At 36.6% G+C, this 21121-nt stretch overlaps 1 protein-coding gene across 2 annotated transcripts in view; it reads right to left on the reverse strand.

Annotated features, from left to right (window-relative positions):
• Positions 1–21121, reverse strand: part of FREM2 (FRAS1 related extracellular matrix 2) — a 167526-nt gene that overhangs the window by 95467 nt on the left and 50938 nt on the right. For both annotated transcript variants that reach the window (XM_019753570.2, XM_074329990.1), the window contains exons 3-4: positions 7054–7200; positions 3161–3391 (exon numbers count right to left, since the gene is read on the reverse strand). In XM_019753570.2, coding sequence (XP_019609129.2) covers positions 3161–3391; positions 7054–7200 — 378 coding nt within the window. The remainder of the gene's footprint in view (positions 1–3160; positions 3392–7053; positions 7201–21121) is intronic.

Below are 21121 nucleotides of genomic sequence, written 5' to 3' on the forward strand. Positions count from 1 at the left end.
AGTAGTAGGAAAAGCCCCTTCTCAGTCCTCCATTTTCATGCAACAAAATAGGTCTATTCTAGATAACAATGTGGGCTTCCCACCCCTTCTGACAGTTGGTCTGTGCCTGGGTGGTCCCTCCTTGATTGGCAGGGGCAGGTACTAGAATGGCTGCATGTGGCTGTTCAGGACAGTTAGCTCCACTCAATTCACGGCTATCCCAGGGTAGTCAGGGACGAGGATTGGGGTGCACTTGCTCTCATTAGTGTCTTCCCTCTGACATAGGCTGTGCTCTTGCACAGATGATGTAGGAAAATATGATGACTGGACCCACTCTTAAAAGAGGGATCAACTCTATTGATTATAGAGCCATGGTTCCCCACCAGAGAGTCCCAAGTACGTATCTGGAGGCATGAGAGGTATTACAGAGCATTCATGTGGGCTCTGAGTAGTGCCTCAGGTTAAATAAATAAGCACCTAAGTGTATTATTACTTTTGCAGTGAATATAGATACTTATGTATTGAATAAAAGACACAGCTACTTAAAATCTTTACTTAAATCACAACTATGTAATTTAAAAAAGTATAAATGGATAGAGAGTATAAAATACAATTATGAACATGTGAGGATCCAGCAAATATGCATGTAGGTATATGTTTCTGTCTATATGTAGAAAGTTTAAGTTTTTTTTTGTAATAAAATTTGGGAACCAACATTCTAAAACTTGTGGAATTGAGAGCATCCTATAAATATCAAGTAAAATGCCTAAAATGGTACATATGCCTACAAGGTAGTAAGGCAAAAGAGGTCAAATGAAAGAATGTATATAATGTGTTAAGCACACTGTCTGGCACACAGCATGTGCTTAATGAATTTCAGTTATCATTATCAGGACCAGTTATGTACTGGCAATGATAGGTAAAGTATTGAGAAAAGTATGTACTTGCATGTGTTTATATAAACTGGTAAATAAGTAAAAGTTGTTCCCAGCCTAGAATAATGCAGAGTTGATTATTCCATCTTCTTGGTCCATAATACTTTGTTCATATTTGTACCGCATCACACTCTGTTGCAATCACTTATATACAGGGCTCTATCCCAGTAGACCATATGCTCTTTGATAGAAGGGATTGTATCTTATTATCTTTGCATTTCCAACACATAGCGCTGTGCCCAGCACAAGTAAGTATGATCAGTATACATTTTTAATGCATGCAAAAAAAACCCACAACATGTCTCAGAATTAATATGCAGAAGAAGCACTTATAGGCGTAATTGTTCCAAAGGCTAGTGAATTTATGTGTGAAGAGTTACAAAAGAGTGAAGAAAGAAATTCAAAATTTTGAAATGATTGAGAAAATCATCTTTTGTGGAAATAAAAAGGATTATTTACATTTATAATATTAGAAATAACAACAATATTTGTTTTATGCTTTATGTTTTATTGAAACTCCTTCATAAGAATGCTGCGACATGAGAATAATTAATTATCTTATTTTGTGCATTAGGAAACTAAATCTTAATAAAACCTGTTTAATTTGGTTAAGGTCATACAACCAGAAATGGGAGAGTTAGGAATCAAACCCAGGTCTTGTAAGTTCATGATCAATGAATCTTCAACAGGACATGGAACATAGCAGGCATTATGGAACATTTGTCAGTTATCATAGGGATGATTATGTCCTGGAATAAAGAGGGCTAAACTTCATCTAGAAACTTCTAAGACAACTTAGAAGATCATAACATGAAATGAAATTGGAAAAGTTTTATTTGGTAGCCTGCAAGAGTAAAGATTATATAAGGAGTGTGAGTGTGTGTGTGTGTGTGTATGTGCGCGTGTGTGTATTGTGTGCATATATTTTATTTTTAATATCCTACTTCTCTGCCTTATTATGGGTATAAAGTATAGAGTGTTAATCTGGGCTTATAAATAGGAAGGCACAAATGAGTTTAAATGTCTGATTCCTTACAGTAAAGTATGGCTATTGGCAAATAAAACATCCAGAAATGACTTTAAACAAACTCTAACAAATGAGCCAGTTTATAGGTTTTAAAGCTGTCATGGGCTTGTTCAAAGAGAGAGGCTTTATTATGTTAGCACTTACCCAAAACTCAGGACTAGACGAAAATTTAGTTATTTATTCCTACTTAATGCAGAGAAAGTTAAATGTAATTAAATGGTAACTGCTCCTTAATAGAAATTACAGACATAATTGAACTTCATATTTAACTAAAGGCAGAGATGTTAAACAAACAGATTCAGATCTTCAGTTCTCTTATCCTCTCTCTTTAATTACGCTCAGTCTTTTAACCTAGAGATTTCCACATACGTCTCCATTTCATGTACTCTGTAGATTGTATCTTCACAGAACATTTAAGAGTTTTCTGACTGACAAAATAAAGTAGGCTGGCAGTTTAAAAGAAAGTCACGTCTGGCTTTTGACAAGATTTCAGCTTTAGAAGAGTCTTTCCAAGCTTTTTATAAATGCCAGCCTTCAAAAAGCCATTCAACCTTTTTTTTCCCTGACTGCACTGACACAAGCCAGAACTGTAGAAGCATGGCAAGGGGAGGGAAGAGGTCAAATTACACACAAAAGCAGTAAGGTTTACTTTTACCAACATCAGCTAAGGGTGTGCACTGACAAGAAAACGTCATCTACTAGAAATTAAGAGCAATGATTCAAAACACTGTTCACCAAAGAGTGGGGGTGGGTTAGATGGGTATTATGTAACAAATGTGGAAGCATATGGCCAAATGAAAAATTTTGGCTGGTGAATATATGAAGGAAACTTGTATAATTAAGTGTAATATAGGGAACAAATCAATCCCCAAATGGTCTAATTCTTAAACGATTTGTTTAAAGGACATTTAAAAGACTTTAAAAAGTAATGAATTCATTTAAGAAAAGTGAGATGAACAATACTGTTTCTAAAGGATAAAATTATAAGAGAAAGAACATGTTGATAATCCTATGTTTATTTAGAATTCATTTACTTGAAAATATATAGCTTCCCTTCATTAATTTTTGGGTTCCCTCTTCCATCAGCATATCTGAACTATTAATCTAAAAAGTTCTCTCAATAGAAAGTCCAAACATTGAATCTAAAACTTCCTTTATAAGGTATTTTGTCCTAAAAACCCAACCAACAGCATCAACACAAGTTGCCAATAGCTCTTACCGTCTCCTGGGTCAACAATCTCCACCATAGTCACTGTGGGGAATTCCAGGGCAGCCAGCACGGGCTCTGAGAGAACCACCTGGAAGGTCTCGGACTGCTCATGCTCCCCGTCACTCAGGATGCGTACTCTCCACGTGGCCCTGGTCTGGCCTGGATTGAACTGCACTTGTTTCTGTGCTTTGCCCTTGAAGTCTTTGTCTTTTTCTGCAGTCCCATCTCTCGTGCCAATACCTTCATGGAAACATAATATCATTTTCTTAGTTTCATTTTTCAGTTGGATTGTTAAGATTTTCCTTGTTAACTTTTGTCTGTCACTTTCTCTTGCAGTGCAAACTAGGTCCTGCATTGATTCCATGACATGGATAATTGGGTACCGGTCCCACAATGAAAGCATTCTATTGTAGGTGTTGAGTAGTTCATGATTCTGTTCTGTTCTTGGCCCATTATGGCTTTACTATATGTTCTTTAAGTTATGCTTGTGTTAGAACCTCTAACATGACATACTAAATTTGCTTTGGGTCAAAAATAAAGATTCCCTTTTTATAGTTAACACACTGCATCTATTCTGAGTGCAGTGGGAGTCTACCTTCTTACTCAAAGTGTCGTCCGTAGACTAGCAGCATGAGCAACATCTGGAAGCTTCTTAGAAATGCAGTTTCAGCCCTATCCCAGACCTACTGAGCCAGAATCAACATTTTAGCAAGATTCCTGGGTAAATCTTATGTGCTTCAAAATCTGACAGTGGGTAGACACATACTAAATATTTCATACCTCCACAAGTTCCTATGTAAAATAGGTGCCCCATTTTAAGAAAGGATGAAGAAATGATGTGCAGATTGTGGAGGAAATATATTAGTCCACACTCAACATGGGAGATGAGATAGTCAAGCACAATGTTCAAAAAATTCTCTTACTTGGAGATACAAATATTCAGCTGGTAAACCATGCATATTATAAATAATATTATTAGATGGGGCAAAAAAACTCTGGAAATCAAAGGCTTACAAATTGGGCTTAAATGTATGATTCTTTTTTTCGAAGAGAATTATTAAACAAAACATTTACCTTCACTTACATAATGACACTATCATTCAGTCTTTTCCTCTGGCATGGAAAAAATGGCATGGAGTTATGCGAGGTACTTTTGGAATGAGAGAACAGGTTTTATATCGTACCTCAGCCACATGGTGGCTATGGGATCATAGGCAAATTATTAACTTCCTCAGTTGTAGACAATTTAAGGAGCACAAATGGTCTGGTAGTTACGAGAGTCAGCCCTGGAGCCAAATCTCAGCTCTCCTGCTTAGTAACTGTGTAACTTTGGGCATATGAGAAGAACCTTTCTATTTCCTTACTCGTATAATGAGGGATATAATGACACTCTTCTCATGAGGTTAACAATTCTAGTTATTAAGAACTAGGCCTGGCACATAAATAAGAACCCAATAAATGTTAGCTATCATAATTATGACTTCATAGTCCATAATCTAACAAGGTGCCTGGCACTTTAGCATTCAAGAAAATAAGAGTTGAGTTAGTGAATAAAGGGTTGTTACAAGGAGTAAAGACATAAAGTATTTAATATGCTTAATCAAGTATGCTGCATTTAGTAAATGTTCATTAACTGGTAGCAACAAGGTCCTTGAAATTCAAATATTTTTATGAAATGCAAATACATATGTAATTTGTTAATGCGTTATAAGTCATAAAATGAATAATCATCTCTGAGAAAATACATATACAAATTTCATGTATTTATGATTTACTAACTGTGCTCCTGAAGGTAAACAATAGTCTGCTTTTAGCTGTAATACAAACTATCTAATTCTAGAAGTCCATTAATGAAAGAGGAGGTTGTAGGAGAGAACCTGAAGCATATTCATTGTAGAACTCCCACGAGGCTACCCTTCCCTTTAATAGGACTTCCGCTCCCAGTCCTAGCATGAATTCTATTACCATCTTCTATGATTGATGGGTGTGGGCCACACACAGAAGTCTTTCCAACTTTCTATCTCCCCAGGTTACTAAGTAACATGGAGGTTAACCAAGCAGAGCTATAGAACCTTTGAAGAATAGCTGGTGCTGATCTCCACATGTAAGAAATAATAGTTCATTGAAAACATAACTGCATGAGAAAAAAGAGCTCTTGTCTGACATTTTACCATTCAGCTTTAAAAAAGGGGGCAATGGAGGAAACTTATCTAAAAAGATAGTTGAAAAAATATTTTGCGACTACTAATTTTCCCATTGTTATCAATGGGTTATTTGTGAATGAGTAATTACACTCATTAGAAGTGGGAATTCAGGTAAAATGCAAATAGAGGAAGACATCCTTAAAAATTGTTAAAGTGCTCTGTTTTTCAGTTACTCATTTCCCTATGACTTATTTTCAAGCATAAAGCACAGTTAAGGCTAATCTCTCACTGACAAGAAGGATCATATTCCTGATCTGCAGTGCGTGTGTGTGTGTGTGTGTGTGTGTGTGTGTGTGTGTGTAGAGAGCACGTGCTTCTAAAAGAGAGAGCAATAAAGCCTTCATTATGCTCTGGAAGGTTAAACGCACAGAGTGTAAATGACAGCCTACAAAGAGGCACATGCAAGTAATGAAGATGGACGCACAGCTGCCTCTGCTGCAGACTGGATCTGCAGGGGGACCAGCCCCACCTAGAGTCAGAGTAACCTTAAAAAGTCAGCAGAGCATAGTGTTAAAAAACAAACAGTACTTTTAAATTAAGGGGGTAACTGATATCCAGTATCCCGACATCAAAGGAAATCATGGGGGGCAGGTGAGAATACTGGGTGTGGCAAAGGTATGGTGTATGGCACGTGTACATGCATGCTCGTGTGTGTGGTTATGTGTTGATAGGGATCTACTGTTTAAGGCATTTGAATTTCAAGGACCAGTAAAATTTCAAATAGTCATTTTGAAGACGTAAACATGGTTATCAACTTTTTATTTTGCCAACATTTTTCTAGATTTCTACCTGATACCTTCACTCAATGAAAGCTCTTTTATCTCATGAAAATTCTATCAGTTTGATGTCTATAAAACATATGATTCCCAAAATAATATCATTGCTTGGGGTGCTATCATTTTTCATCAATATCACAAATATTTTGTGCCAACTATATTACTGCTTAAAATTACCAATATGCTTATTGGTAAAAATATCTATTTTACGCTTATATGAAATTGAATATGAGCGTGAACTTGAGTTGTAAAAAAATTTTATTCATTTGCTTTGACTCAGTTTTATTTAAAAGGGTAAAGCAGCAAAAAATGATTAGTATTTAACACCTTATTGTTGGTTCTGAAGAAAAGTCACGACATGTATCTTTTATGTTGTGCTTTTATGCAGTGTTGGGGTTCTTGAATGTTTTAGTGACCTATCAGAGGATTCAAATACAACAAACAAATAGTAAATTATACTTCAATGCCTAATAGGTTTTTGAATAGGTTTTTTGTTTACTTATTTTTAAAGTAGCCTTCACATATTTTACATGGATATTTCCGCAGACTTTTATCTTATGGATAAATTACATAATTGCCTAAATTTATTCTAAGATCTAGTGACATTAAAATTTTTTTAACCTATGGGTGATTACTGCCATTTTTGTAAAGTTATTTTATATCAGAGAAAGATCATATGTAGATTTGAAGAGGTATATATTTTGGTTACACATTTCCTATTTTTACAGCCTTTTGTCTCTCTGATTTAGCCTTCACACAAAACTTTGGCACGTTTCTTTAGCAGTTAAAAGACATTTAAATGTTAACATCTCCCTAAGCTTTAAAACTAGAGCAGCAAACTAAACATATTTTAATCATCATAAAATTTTGAACTTTTGCTAGAAAAATGGGATTTTGAGACCGAAGTGGAAACTAAACTTACTTATAAATGAAGTCTCTCCCAAGTAACCTCTACGTTTAAGAACGACGTCTAGAAATTTGGAGTCCTCGTTGATCAGGTAATATTCCTTTTCAAAGGAGATCCACGCCCAATTCAGACGAAAATGCTGGTTGGGTAACTTGTTTCCACCTGGAAAACAAAAGTTTAAAGCACCAAATTAGCGCCTTCTTGAATGATTAATGACCTTAATTCCCCAGACTAGTTTAATGATGCAATATTAAGAATCACTATAGCTACTTGGTTTGATACTCAACTCTACGCACATGGAGATACAGCTCACTGTTCAGTGACTGTTACACAGAAATACAATAGCTGACGTAATTCTTCACAAATCCCTTGATCTTTAGGAGGGGAAGTTGGAAAGGGGGTAGGAGCGCACAACTATCAGAAGCAATTTAATTTAATCATAAAATCAGTATTCAAGTTGCAGGATGACTTACTTCCCACAAGGTGCCGCTGGAGAGCAAGCTTTTCCATAGAGGAAAAACTCTTCCACAAGGCTCATTTGTGATGTTAAAAACAGACACACAACGTCACAAATAACTTTTTCTGGTTCACTGAGCAATTGGGTGGAAAGCTTTAATTATAACCACTTAAGAAAAAACAAATACCCCTTCTCCGCCTCCCCTCCCCAGTATATTCCACTCCATTCCTTAGAGCAAACAAACAGCTCTTTTCATTGATTCCATTCTACTATGAAGATAAGGCTTTCTCCTCCCACCTTTCTACCAAAATGGAGCCGGCTGCCTATCAAGAGAAAATAAACCTTGTGTGTGATCTCTCTAATGTGAAAGCTGCTATGCTAGGTGAATGAAAGGAGAAATGGTTATCAGCTGATCACTGTACATAATCCCTCTGCTTCCTTTGATCTACACCAATTATTTGAGGAAGGTGAGGTTTATAAACAAAAGCATCAGTAATTTCTTTTAAGTCTTTCTGTAAAAAAGGTGGAAAAAAGCCCAAATAATAAACACAACTAGAAGCCCAATTTTAATTCCAGTTTTTTCCTCTTCTGAGTTCACATAGAGAGAGCTACGTGAGAACAAAAATGAGACAGGAAAACATCAAGACTATAATAAACCGAGGATAAAAAGTCCGTACAAGGGGAAACACGGTGAGTGAACAAACACATGAAAAAAATGTTCATTTTTGCTGGAAATTTTTAAAAATAAATATTGCAGCGACTTTGCATTATCAATTGATATGTCCTCAAGATTGAAGAGAACGCCCAGGACAGGGGAGATTCTATAAGGAAATTGGTTTTCTTGTTTATTGTTATGTGTAATTCTATATCTCCAATCAGAGTAATTGTAATTCTTTATTTACATGCATGTCTGCTTTAACTGCCTGAGCACCCCAGGACATGTACTGCTCAAATTCATCTTTTCTAGTCTCCAATCCCATGTAGACCTGGGATACAATGAGGAATAAAGACATTCCTTGACTGAAGAAACCTATGGGAGAAATCTGACTTTTTCAGTACAGTGGCTACTTTGTAACTCCTGCTTGTTTTATTCCTTTTTCATAACAATTTTTAGCTTATACAACCAAGGCACATACTAGTTTTATTTGACTTGTGAATAATAACTTCTGACGTATTCAGCAACTCTTGTGTTTAACAAATGAATTTTATTTTATAGTTTTGTGTACTTTATTCCTATTTCCTTTCCCCTCTTATTCAAGAGTAAGAGATCATTAAGCATATAGTTTCTCTATTTCTCCCAATTTTGACACTTTTTAGCTAATTGTATGATTTGATACCAACCCTTTCCTGAAACATTCCAGAAATTATTACCCTTCTTCTAGATATTACGTAAGAATATTGACTCAAGAAGGCTTTCTTCCTCTGACACCCTCCATCTGAAACAGCAAGCCTCAATGCAAACCCTAGCACCCTCTTGCTCCTTTATTCAGATTTATTTTTCTCTACAGTTTTTCCATCACTTCATAGCCTATATGTTTACTTTTTTTGTTTATTCACTCTGTCTCCTTGTATTGGATCTGGGAGTGCAGGCTTACTTTTAGAAAAATGCCTATTAGATGAATTAGGTGTTCTAATGCCTTGGTTGAAAGAAATTCAGTAGTGATTCAGTTTTCTGGTGATATGAATGCTCTACACAAATGTAACATAACTCTTTCAATACCGAGTCTTTTTTTTTTTTTTTTAATGACACCCTGTCTAAAATGTCTTGCATACTTCTATTCTTGGGTACAATATACAGATTTTAAATGATTACCCATAAATGTGAACTACTAGAATTAGTTTTTATCTCAGTGACACCTCCAGGGGTTATTGGTGACCAATGGCCTGTTTAACCCTTCCATTCTGTTATGAAGTAGCATGGACGGTTTAAGGGACAGCTAATTTCAATGCAATTTACAGATTAAAAAACTTACTTTTTGGTTGGCGCTTATGTTCTGGAAGAATGAGGGTGCCAGGTTACTGCTTAATCAAGGGTTTCAAGTGGCATAGAGCTAAACAAGTTTGCCAGGATTTCATATGCCTGCCACTTTGAGATTTTATTGGAGATAAAATTCAGAAAGAATACTGACAGATTTTGCTTTGTGAGACAGTGACCTGCTCCAGGGTAATTGTTTTAGATGCTCAGCATTCACTCTAAAGCAGGGATTTTTAAGTAGGTATTTTGCTAGAGAGTATGAAGTTAAGTGTATAAAGCTTAACTCTGAATAGAATTAAATGCTACATAACGTGATTCATATACACATGGATCCTATTGTGTTTCCGAATTTATAAAATCTTCGGTACTACTTATTATGCAGGAGTGATATGGAGATTTGAGGAAATAAGCTGCAGGTTATTGTAACTCTTATTAAAATGACCTTGAACAATTGAACTTCATTTTAACTAAAGAATGGAAAGACACATTATTTATTGATTTATTACATATCATGTAAATTCCTCTAAAATCTCAATATATGGGAATAATAAATGTTTATCCTTTAACAATCGCTACAGCTTACTGAATGTGAAATTTTAGATGAAGTTAAACAACTTAAAAAACTGATGTGATTCTTCGTGATTCTTTGCCTTTCTAAAGTAGATTCTGTCACCTACGATGTACAAGGATTTACTCTCAATGTCTCACTGGAAACAAATTAAAGTCTGTAACTTGTGTCATAAATCCATACAACAGGTGTCTGACAGCTGATAACCACACTCCCAAATGCTTTGTCCCCAAACCCTGACAACTAAGGCCATTAAGGTTTTCATGAAAATACCTCTTTTGAACTTTTCCAGCTGGTCTTTAGGCTTCTTCATTTTCTTTTTAATGGTGATGGACAGTTTTGTTTTCTTTCTTTTTTTTAGAATAACAAAGAATCACAACCTTCAATTAGTTTACCCTAAAAACATACGGCTGCCTGATTGCTCTGAAGACAAAGTATACTTCTTTAGTGTGAAACTAGTATTACAACTTTGACTTGTGCTTGATAAAGGGTAATTTCTGGGTGTCCATTTAGCTTTGACAAATTTTTTTCCAAACATTTTTGAAAAACCACACACAAAACTGTAGAAAAGTTAGTTACCAACAGAGCATAATTCTATTGGTAACATTTTTCTAGCTTCCTAAGATTTTCTAAGATTTTCCTAAGATTTTAAAATTATATTTGCTCGAAATAAAGTTTAGCCTGGAAGCTAAACTGGAAATCAAACATACAGTTGTTTTAAAAGCTGTATACCACCCTTTAAATCAGAAATAGAAATAGATATTTATATTAAAAAGATTAAGATACAAACTAATTTATTGGGAAAATTAGATAATTTGATTTTTAAGCAGTCTTGTTCTCTTAGAAGGCCAGGACAGTGGTTAGCAACCATGTAACTACCATCAGCCTCAATGTTACTAATTGTGGTAAGAATCAAAAATCAAAGTTAAAATAAGGGATTCATTTTCTTGCTATTTCTGTATGACGATGATCTTTTAAACTTTGCTTTGCCCTAGAATCTTCCATATGAGAATCTCTGAAAGCTCCTGGTATCTTGTTCTTGGGCCCTTAAACATCAAGTGGATTTTAGTTTATTGAAAACCACTGGGTGCTAAGTAGCAGCCAACTAGGCTCTTAACACATACCCCCCTCTGCTGCCAGGAGTTGACATTCAACCATGGGAGATGGCACAAGCACACAGATAATGTGTATAAGCTAGCGACTGACAAATGCTACTAGAGAGTCACTGATAATGAGTTGTGGGAGTTCACAAGAGCAAGGGATTACTTTAACCTGTGGGGATCAAAGACACATTCGTGGAAGAGATAGAGTTTCAATGGGGCGGTAAGTACCGGGAGGTATTTGGAGAGATGGGGAAAGGTGGTTCTGGAAGATTAAGTATAAGAACAGAGATAAGAAATCCAGTAAAAAAAGGAACTTCAAGGAATTCAGTTTGGTAGGTGCTCAGGACATTTACTAAATACTTATTTCCTTCTCTTTTTATCTTGACCTAAGGGCAGATGTTGCCTTAGTATGACTGATAGACACCTAAAGAACTGGGAATGGACACAGAAAAATTGTCAGTAGATTTTTATAATTTTGTAGACTACTTAATAATTCCAATAATTGTTTTAGTCTAATATTAAGCTATTCAAAAACACCTGGCAATACAACTTTTGATAACTGATTTTCTTCCTCCGTTCTAGACACATGCACCCCCGTCATTCACACTGCCATATACATTCTGAAAAAGGGGCAGCAAAGCAGAAGGGGTCAGAGCCACAAAGAAATACAGAGACTATATATAGAAATGTAGAGAAAGACAAAAAGTGTGATCATGACCCAGAGGAGTTGAGAAACAGGCACAGCACAAGTTGACCTCTATTGAATACACATGTGGTAGTCTTTTAGGCCGTTCTCAGGAAAGGCATATCCTTTATAACCAAAAGCATAAATGGGGCTATGATATCTTGGTAATGGAATGGAGTGCAAGTATGGATTAGTTCTCATTCTACGCTCCATTTTTCTGTAGGCTCTAAAGATAAGAAGTTACCAGATGACGTGGAGATGAAGCTGACAAATATACCATCATTCACTTTAGAAGCCAAGAGTATGACAGTCCGCTTTAGTACATGTAGTTTTGTTCCGTAGGGACACAATTTGAGGACATGTGGTCTGTAATGGGTATTTGTACATGAGATTTCAAAGACTTGCATTCCTGTTCACCTACAATACCAGAAGCTGATACACAGTCGATCCTCATTACTCCCAGATTCTGTATTTGAGAATTTTTCTACTCGCGAAAATGTATCTGTTCTCCCCCAAATCAATACCCATGGTGCTTTTGTGCTCATTCGCAGACACTGGCAAAGCAGCTTTGAAAAATTTGCATCACCTCCTGCTCTGTCTTATCATTTCCGCTCCAATACTGTAAACAAATGTCCTTTTACCACCTATTTAGTGCCACATTTTTATGTTTGGGGTTTTTTTTGTGGGGGTGGGGGGGGCTTGTTGTTAACATATCCCCCCAATTTTAGCGCCAAAGTGCTGTCCAGTGTTCCTAAGTACAAGAAGGCTTGACATGCTTTACAGAGAAAACACATGTGTTAGATAAGCTTGTTCAGCCATAAGTGATAGTGCTGTCTGCTGTGAGTTCAATGATCATGATCAACAACATAATATCGAATCAGGTGTCTTTACACAGAAACACACGTAAAACAAGGTTATGTATGGATTGGTTAATAAAATGTTGTGACCAGAAGCCTGCAGGGAACCTGACTCTGTATTTCCCGTAGGAGCCGTCTGTCTGTATTTGCAGCGATTTCATAGAACTCCCGCAAATAAGGAAAATCAATCGTATTTACTCAATAAAAGTCACAGTAAGTTAATCTTTTGGGACAAGGCAAAAGGGAGCACAGGGAGTGGAAAACTGTTCTTCCTCCACACACAGTCTGCCTCCCTTTTATCAATCCTTCCCCTGGCCCAGGCCCAGGAGTGTGACCTGAAAGGAACCCTCACTGTATTCTCAGATGGGCCACCTTGGCCTCCCTCCAGCCATCTGTCCCTGGACATGACAGCACTAGGCTCCAGACACACTTGTGGCTCATGGGTGAAGATTGTACTGGCTCCTGCAGAGCTATATGCCATCATCTGAGAAGGCACAAAGAGAATTTACAGGATAATTTTTAACCTATAGGAAAATAATATATATGGGTCGAATGCCTAATCCTGCTAGAGGGTTTAGGATAATCTGTTGTAGGATCTCAATTTAAGCACAAGCCCACACAAGCCCACACATGGATTTATGTCTACCTATGCTTTTTTTGAGAACTGGAGTAACAGACCTCATGGAAACTGCTTTTCATGGGCTGTAAGGGGCCTCTGGAGAGAGAGCTCATTATAATAGAAATGGATGTATCAGGCACAATAATGGAGACTGTACAAAAGTCTTAAACATCACAGCTAAGTGGGGATTCAGAGTATAGCGTTAGAGTGCTACTCATCTCTAACTCAGGCCCAGGCACCTGGATGAATGTTTGGGTCCCAGGAAAGAGAAAAGCCTAAGTGAAAAACTAAAGAAATGCTTAATCACTCTCTTTTTCTACCAGGTCCCAAGCAGCATTCTTTTGGACATCCCTTTCCTTTAATACAGAATAACAGAACAGGTCACCGCACAGCTCTGGCACCTGCTCCTGGGGGCTCCTGGGGCTACAGGCAGGTCCATGCTATGGGGGAGCTGGATGTCGCAACTGGGATTCCTGCAGAGCTGTGGTGACACTGTGGGGCTGGGCTTATAGTGCAGAAGACTTACCCTTGGGTAGAAGAAGCATGGGCTTTTGGCCAACCAGAACTGACACAACACAACACTGCCAATCATAACAGTCCCTGACCAAAACCCACTGGAATTCACTGGAGTGCAGGTCTAAACTGGCTGAAAGTCAGCTCAGCGTTGGGGACCCTGAAAATGCTTGGAGAGGAGAGCTGGACATGTGGGGGCCATGGTCAGGGTGATTTTGATAACATGTACATTATCTCAATGCATCTCACAGTAACTCTGCATGTTAGGCATTTCCACACTCTACGCGTCACTGTCAGGTTAAACTGCTCACTCTAAATCCTTAAGTATGTGACAGATCTAGAATTCAAATGCAGCCTGCTGGTACTCTTTCTATACTTCCTCTCAGCAATCCGATGGCTTCATTTAGGTTGACATTCTATTTATAGGTGACTCTAGCTTTCTGAATTTACTTTAATTTATGAACAAGTGCTATTGACTAGAAGCTAAACACGATCTGAGGGCATTTTCCTCAACCCTACAAAACAGTGAGACTGCCAAGTGGTAAGAATGAAGTGGAAAAACCACGGGTACAAAGGCCAGTTTCTAAATGTTTGAGACTAAATCATAGAAAAATTAACATAAGCCAAGGGTAAGATCCTCTTGCTTTATGAGTGAATTTGGGGCCATAGCCATAAATGAGGGAAGCTGGAAGGAAAATGCTTCTTCCAGGCTGACTGATGTGGCTCTGTCAGGCCACAGCTGGGTCAGTTAGCAAGTCAGAGCCTGCAGGGATCCCCTACCTTTCTCTAAGCGTCACCCCTCCCCCAAACCCTTCCCTTAAAAGAAAAGAAAGAAAACAAAAGGAATGTGCTTATTTTCAGCCCCTGTTATAAAAAGAAAGAAAAAAGGGAGAACCATGCATTTGTATCTCCGAACTTAGGGCTTAAAAATAGTTCCTTCATCAACCCTGATTTAATTGTGCAGTGCTTTGCTTTGTTAATTAGAAGTTTAAACCCCATGGAATGAAAGCCTTCACTGTCGGTATGCACGCCTAGGATGAGGAATTCAGGTGTACATCTACAGAGGACAAAGGACAAAGCAAACATATAATTGCAAGGTGAACTCTCATTTATAACATGCACATTACTTGATGATCCCGTGCAGTCTAAATTAAAAGCTAACTTAGCCATTTTAATGCTGTAATACGAGTGGCTAAGGAAACTTTTTTTCTGAAAATGGAAGTGTGATCCTATATTTTAAACAAGAACACAAACTAATTCAAGAAACAACTATGTTGGTGAACAAGATAAATATGAATTCTAAGCATTTTAGAGCAAGAATGAACCCTGGATTGCATCTTTTATTACTACCCCATTTTCCCAAGATCCCAAAAAGCTGGCATTTGAGTAAGATTACAAAGCAGCTATCTACTGAAGAGGAATAAATCCCCAGGGGTTTTCACTCCCAGTCTTACTATTTAACCAATTGTGATCTCAAATATTGTTCTTAAGCACAAGATCATAAAAACTGTATGTTTAAAATGATATAAAATATACATATATATCTATATATCCAGATATATATTATACAGAGGGTGCGAAAAATGTATACGTTTTAAGAAAGAAAAACTGTATTAAAATTGTAATACTCAATATATACCGATAACAAAAGATGAATACAAGTCACGTGTGACTTCTGCAATTACAAGAGGTGCTCAAAGTGGTTCCCATCAGTGTCCAGACACTTCTGATTATGGTGAACTACTGCATGAGCAACGTTGACATAAGTGTCAACTTGTATACATTTTTTTGGCACCGTGTGTGTGTGTGTGTGTGTGTGTGTGTGTGTATTGGTTTTGGGAGGACTTAATTATTTCTCTTTAAAACAGCCCAGAAATAATTTTCTGTTATATTTTTCCCATTAACAAATAGAAGTAAGACAAAACAAAACAACTCTGTATTTTCATAGAAACAGTAACTGCTTTACCAAAATCTGAGTTAAGAAGATCCACACCTTCTGCTGCCTCTGGGGAAAGGAAAAAATACAAAACAAAACACCTGGTGCAGCCAGACCTCATGCGTGCACTGCCTGGAGCAACATATAAATTTATTAGATCTCTGGCAACACATTCTTAAAATAAACTTAATAGCCTTCAGGTCTCTGTTCAAACCAGAGCCTAATTCCTTTTGTGGCGCCAGACAGCCCCCCACCCCAAGGGGACTCTGCAGGGAAATAAAAGCAGTGGTTCTTTGAGCACCTTTCAGAGTAACCGGTTTAGCACCATTTAGTTAATTCCCTGTGAAGTGAGGTTGCTTTCTAATTTCTATTTGTCTAACAGCACCATGCATATTACTGTAAAACACAGCCTTTACAATTAAAAAGGATTATAGTTTGAGCTGTATTTTGGATTATCTCTTGAAAATGTGTTATATCCACACTGAGACAAACATATAAAAGAGAAAAGAAAAAAAACAGAAGTGCCTACGGACTGTTGAAGAAAGAAACCACCTTTAACTTATCTTGTTTCTATTTTTACCAAAAGTTAAATTTGATGGCTGGGATGGAAGGATTAAGATTTTTACCTTAAGGGCAGCACAGAAGTCATTCTATGGATTAAAATAATAAGTGAATTTTAACTTGGAGTCCTAGGATGTTAGTGCAAAATGAGAACTCCCTGAAGATATTTTTAGATTAATCTGCTGTTATCGTTGTTTCTGAATCGGAGTCAGTAACATGTTCTTAGGTATGTTTGTTCTCAGCAGCAAGATCCAGAATTGGAAGTTTTAGATTTATGAGCTTAAAATTAAAAAGAAATATGCAAAATCACATAATCACGTCTGGTTTCCTTGCTATTGCTCCTGTGACAAACTAAAAAATGTCTTTTCATAAATGTCTGTCATGGAAGAAAGGAGAGAGGAAGGACAGAAGAGGGGAAAGGGGAAGGAAGTAAAAAAGGAAGAGAGAGAGACAGAGAGAGAGGGAGAGAGAGAGAGAGAGAGGATGGAGTAGAATACCATCAAATGCCATGTGTTTGTTATTCACATTTTCTTTTCATTTATTTCAGATTAGTTTTACAAAGGTAGCTTTTGTACTTAACTTGTGTATTATTTAATTATTATTTAATTTGTCAAATCCTTTGGTGACTGCTCTGATCCCCTTAAAATTATGCCAGAGCTACAAATACAGCCCTCCTTGGTGGTTTTACTGTCTCTGATTAATATAAAAGCCATTCATTAATATATTTACCTGCCAAAAGAAAAAAAAAGACACAATAAGTATAAAGACAAGTTGGTATGGTCTTGAAGCACCAGAACTTGTAGGAAAAACATTTAGACAACTTACAGCAATGTGTTTTTTTGAACAGAGCTCAGAGCACATGGTATGAAGAATAATAAAGGTTCACATATAGTCCCTTCTGTAAGACTTAGAGTCTAGTAAGAAGGGGAAACCAAATACCCTACATAAATTATAACGCAAAACGTACGGTAAATCTGTGAATGTGCAGTACCTGGGGTTCTGAGGAGGGACAGGACGACATTCAAATGAGGAGACCACTAAAGGCTTGGCACAATGACTTTGCAGAGGGACATGGAAAGATGGCACTACCCCGAGGGGAAGGAATCACAAGAAAACACATGTAGAAGGACAGCATTGTGTGGGCAGTAATAGAATTGTCCAACTTTGTAGAGTTTGTGGAAGCAAAACAGAGAAGGAGGAGATAAGTTGAAACGTGACGAGGCTGACAAATAAAGCTTGGTAGTGGAAAGACATAATCTGAATTCTTCTTTAAGAAAGACTAATTTGGTAGAATTAGTCAAGGATTCATTAGAATAAAGATGGACTAGGAATCAAAGATATCATTCACAAAAACTCCCAAATTAGATTTTCTGCCAGTGGATGAGAAAACTTGTATTATGATACAGACAAGTCTATAAATATTTCCATAAGAAAAATAAAAGTTTTGTTCACAATAGAATAGGAATCCTTAGACTATTAAAATGTACCCACGAACAAATAAAATAGCTAACCAAAAATGCCCACCATAGACAGCCCATATCATGAATACGTCAACTAGTAGATTGAACACAAACTTTTGCCAAACTGCCACATCACAGAATTCCTTCTTATTAAAATTCCTTTGGCAACTAACTTTGTATGGATGGAAGTCAAGAAATGAAGGATCCTATCCCTCCACTGAATTTTAGCAGAAAGTTCTACAAATCTACACTTTTTCATAAGTATGTTTTAGTAGGCCCTGAGGTCCTTTTAAAACTTTGAAAAACTTAGTGTTCTGTTTGAAAAATAATTTACAACTTGGACATTTGCTTTCAAACTAAAAGTAACTTTTTGGTTAGAAAAAGTTTGTGTTTAATTCACTAGTCCTATCTATTTAAACACAATTACTACTCTTTTTATTGAGGAAGAAATATATTATTAGTAATCAGAAGCCATTATTAGGAGCAATGATAAGGTATTCCAGTAATCCTTCAATGGCTTTCTGGGTTAAAAACTTCTAAATAAACATTATCAGAAAGTTTTATGAATAATTTTCATAAGTATTATATACAATAAATCATGGTAAGAAACAAAGACCTTTATCTGAAGATCTTAATTTAGGCATTCTATGTACTGAGAGGTTTGAAAAGCAGGTCTTTTTTAAATGTACATATATTCTAAAGTACTTTTTTTTTTTTTGTCCTTAAGAAAATGGTGTAAAGGAAGGAACTCTAATAGCTCATTTATTTTGAGCAGTAAAAAGAAACAATGACCAGATTTCTTGGAGAGGTTCTGGACCTAAGTGTCTATTTGGTAAAAATCCAAATGCATACCACAGGTAAAAGTCTCTCTCCCCTCACAACACACACTTAAAAAAATGAGAATCAGTGTAACAAAATTCTTTGTTTGGTTAATACACAATGCTGGTGGCATTTTATGAACATTCTAAGGATTTGAGATCATAATTCCTGCAGAGAACTCATGGGTTGCAGAAACTTATTTAAAAGCATACTTGGAAAGCCAATACATTGACTTTACAACTCATAATATCGTCTAATCAGTGGTTCTTGTGTGTGTGGATGTGGGGCGGGATGTGGATGTAAATGATTTTGCCGTCGTGGGGACATTTGGCAATGTTGGGAGACATTTTCAGTTGTCACAATGGGGGAAAGAGAGAGAGTGGTCTGGTGGCTAGAGGCCAGGAAGACCAGGGACCCTACAATGCACAGGACAGCCAGGCTCCTTCCTCCAACAAAGAATTAGAATTATCTAGCCCAACTTGTCAAACATGTTACTGAGAAATCCTGGTCTAAACTTATTACATTCTGACATATCAATATATATAACCTAATACAAACATGTTATCTGACTTTTCTCCACAAATTCCATGTTTTGTTATAAATTGATAATACATGTGGTCAAATGATAACCATGTCTCCTCTTCTTACATAAATATGCAGAACTTTTCAAATCCATCACTGATGTGGAAAAGTTTCCAGTACAAAGGGTTTATTATCTTGTAGGAAGTAGTCGAGCCAGTAGTTTTCCTACTCAGTCAAAATTTATGAGTAACCCTCTGGGAAGTTAGGAGTGAGAATCTTGAGAAATGCACCAAACTGTGTCAAAGTGGTATTGTATGCATGATTTAGATTTAATATGAAATCAAATATGTGGGCAATGATTTCCATCCCAGAGCTTTTGAGCAGATTGGGCTTCACCAGAACACATGCAAATTGAGACTATGAACTAGAGGGGCTTCCTAAAATCATTATAGGAAGGGAGAGCTGGGCACAGATCACAGGTTTGTCCAGTTTTTCATGCCTTTTTGTAGGTGAAAGGAAAAACACTGCATATTCACGTGCATATGTGTTCTTTCATGTTCTCTGTTTCTCTTATTTTGGCCTTTATAAATAATGAAAATATTGTCCAAAACATTCTCTAGAAATACAGAACACAGTCCTTTATCTGGTTTTCCACTGAACAATTTAGGGAAGTATTTCCCAATATATGTTATTTTGAACCTTATTTTTCCTCTCTGTTAATAGATATTATGTTTAAAAAAATCACTTTGAGTCAACTGGGAGGGACACACCCTAGGATTAAACTATGTAAACAAAATTCTTTGCTGCTTCAATCCTCAGGACCTTTAACATGGGAATGTGCATTTAGCATATACAAGGAAGGGATACAGCAACATTTCCCAATTTCATTTCACCAGGGAACCCATTTCTGAAGGTATCATGCAAGGCTCTGTTCTATAGAATAAACTTTGAAACAAGTTGACTCCAAGTATAAACCATTTAAAATCCAGATATAAGAAGAGAGTCTTGTGTAGTATCAATCACATCCAAGTAACATGATTTTTTTCAGTTACAGTTGATATTCAATATTATTTTATATTAGTTTCAAGTGTGCAACATAGTGGTTAGACATTTATATAATTTACAAAGTGATTCCCCCGATTAACCAAGTACCCACCTGGCACTATACATAGTTATATTATTGACTATATTCTCTATGCTGTACTTTACATCCCCATGTCTATTTTGTAACTACCAATTTGTACTTCTTAATCCCTTCACATTTTTCACCCAGCTCCCCAACTCCCCTCCCATCTGGCAACCATCAGTTAGTTCTCTATATCTATGAGTCTGTTGCTATTTTGTCTGTTTATTTTCTTCTTTAGATTCCACATATAAATGAGATCATATGGTATTTGTCTTTTTCAGTCTGACTTACTTCACTTACCATAATACCCTCCAGGCCCATCCATGCTGTCGCAAAAAGGTAAGATTTCATTCTTTTATACGGGTTAAGTAATATTTCATTGTATATATGTATCACATCTTCTTTATCCAATCATCTATTGATGGGCACTTGTGTTGTAACATGATTTTTAATTGTCAACATTTAACACCATTAGTTGGAATTGCATTTCATAATCTTGAGGAACAAACACTAATAAAATTAAGGGATTTCTCTTTCTTATCAGCTATACAAATTCTGGTTCAAGGCACTTCCACTTCCTAATCCGAATGGCAAAGTAAATATGTTTCCTTGTAGAATGCCAAGAAAAATAAACTAAGTTCAAGCAAACACACTGACTACTGGTATATCAGCTCCATAGAGATCACATTTATTGTTGGAGACACTTAAGCTTGTGTGTGTGTGTGTGTGTGTGTGTGTGTGTGTGTGTGTGGTTTAACAGTATAGTCCCCAACCCTGTTTTTTAATTAGTCAAATGTGGGATCAGATGTCAGAATAGACAAAGCTTAGGATTTTGGCCAGTTCCAAAAAACATAGCTAAAATCACCGACAATATACAATGAA

Source organism: Rhinolophus sinicus, linkage group LG04 (assembly GCF_036562045.2).
Source record: "Rhinolophus sinicus isolate RSC01 linkage group LG04, ASM3656204v1, whole genome shotgun sequence".
NCBI lineage: Eukaryota > Metazoa > Chordata > Mammalia > Chiroptera > Rhinolophidae > Rhinolophus > Rhinolophus sinicus.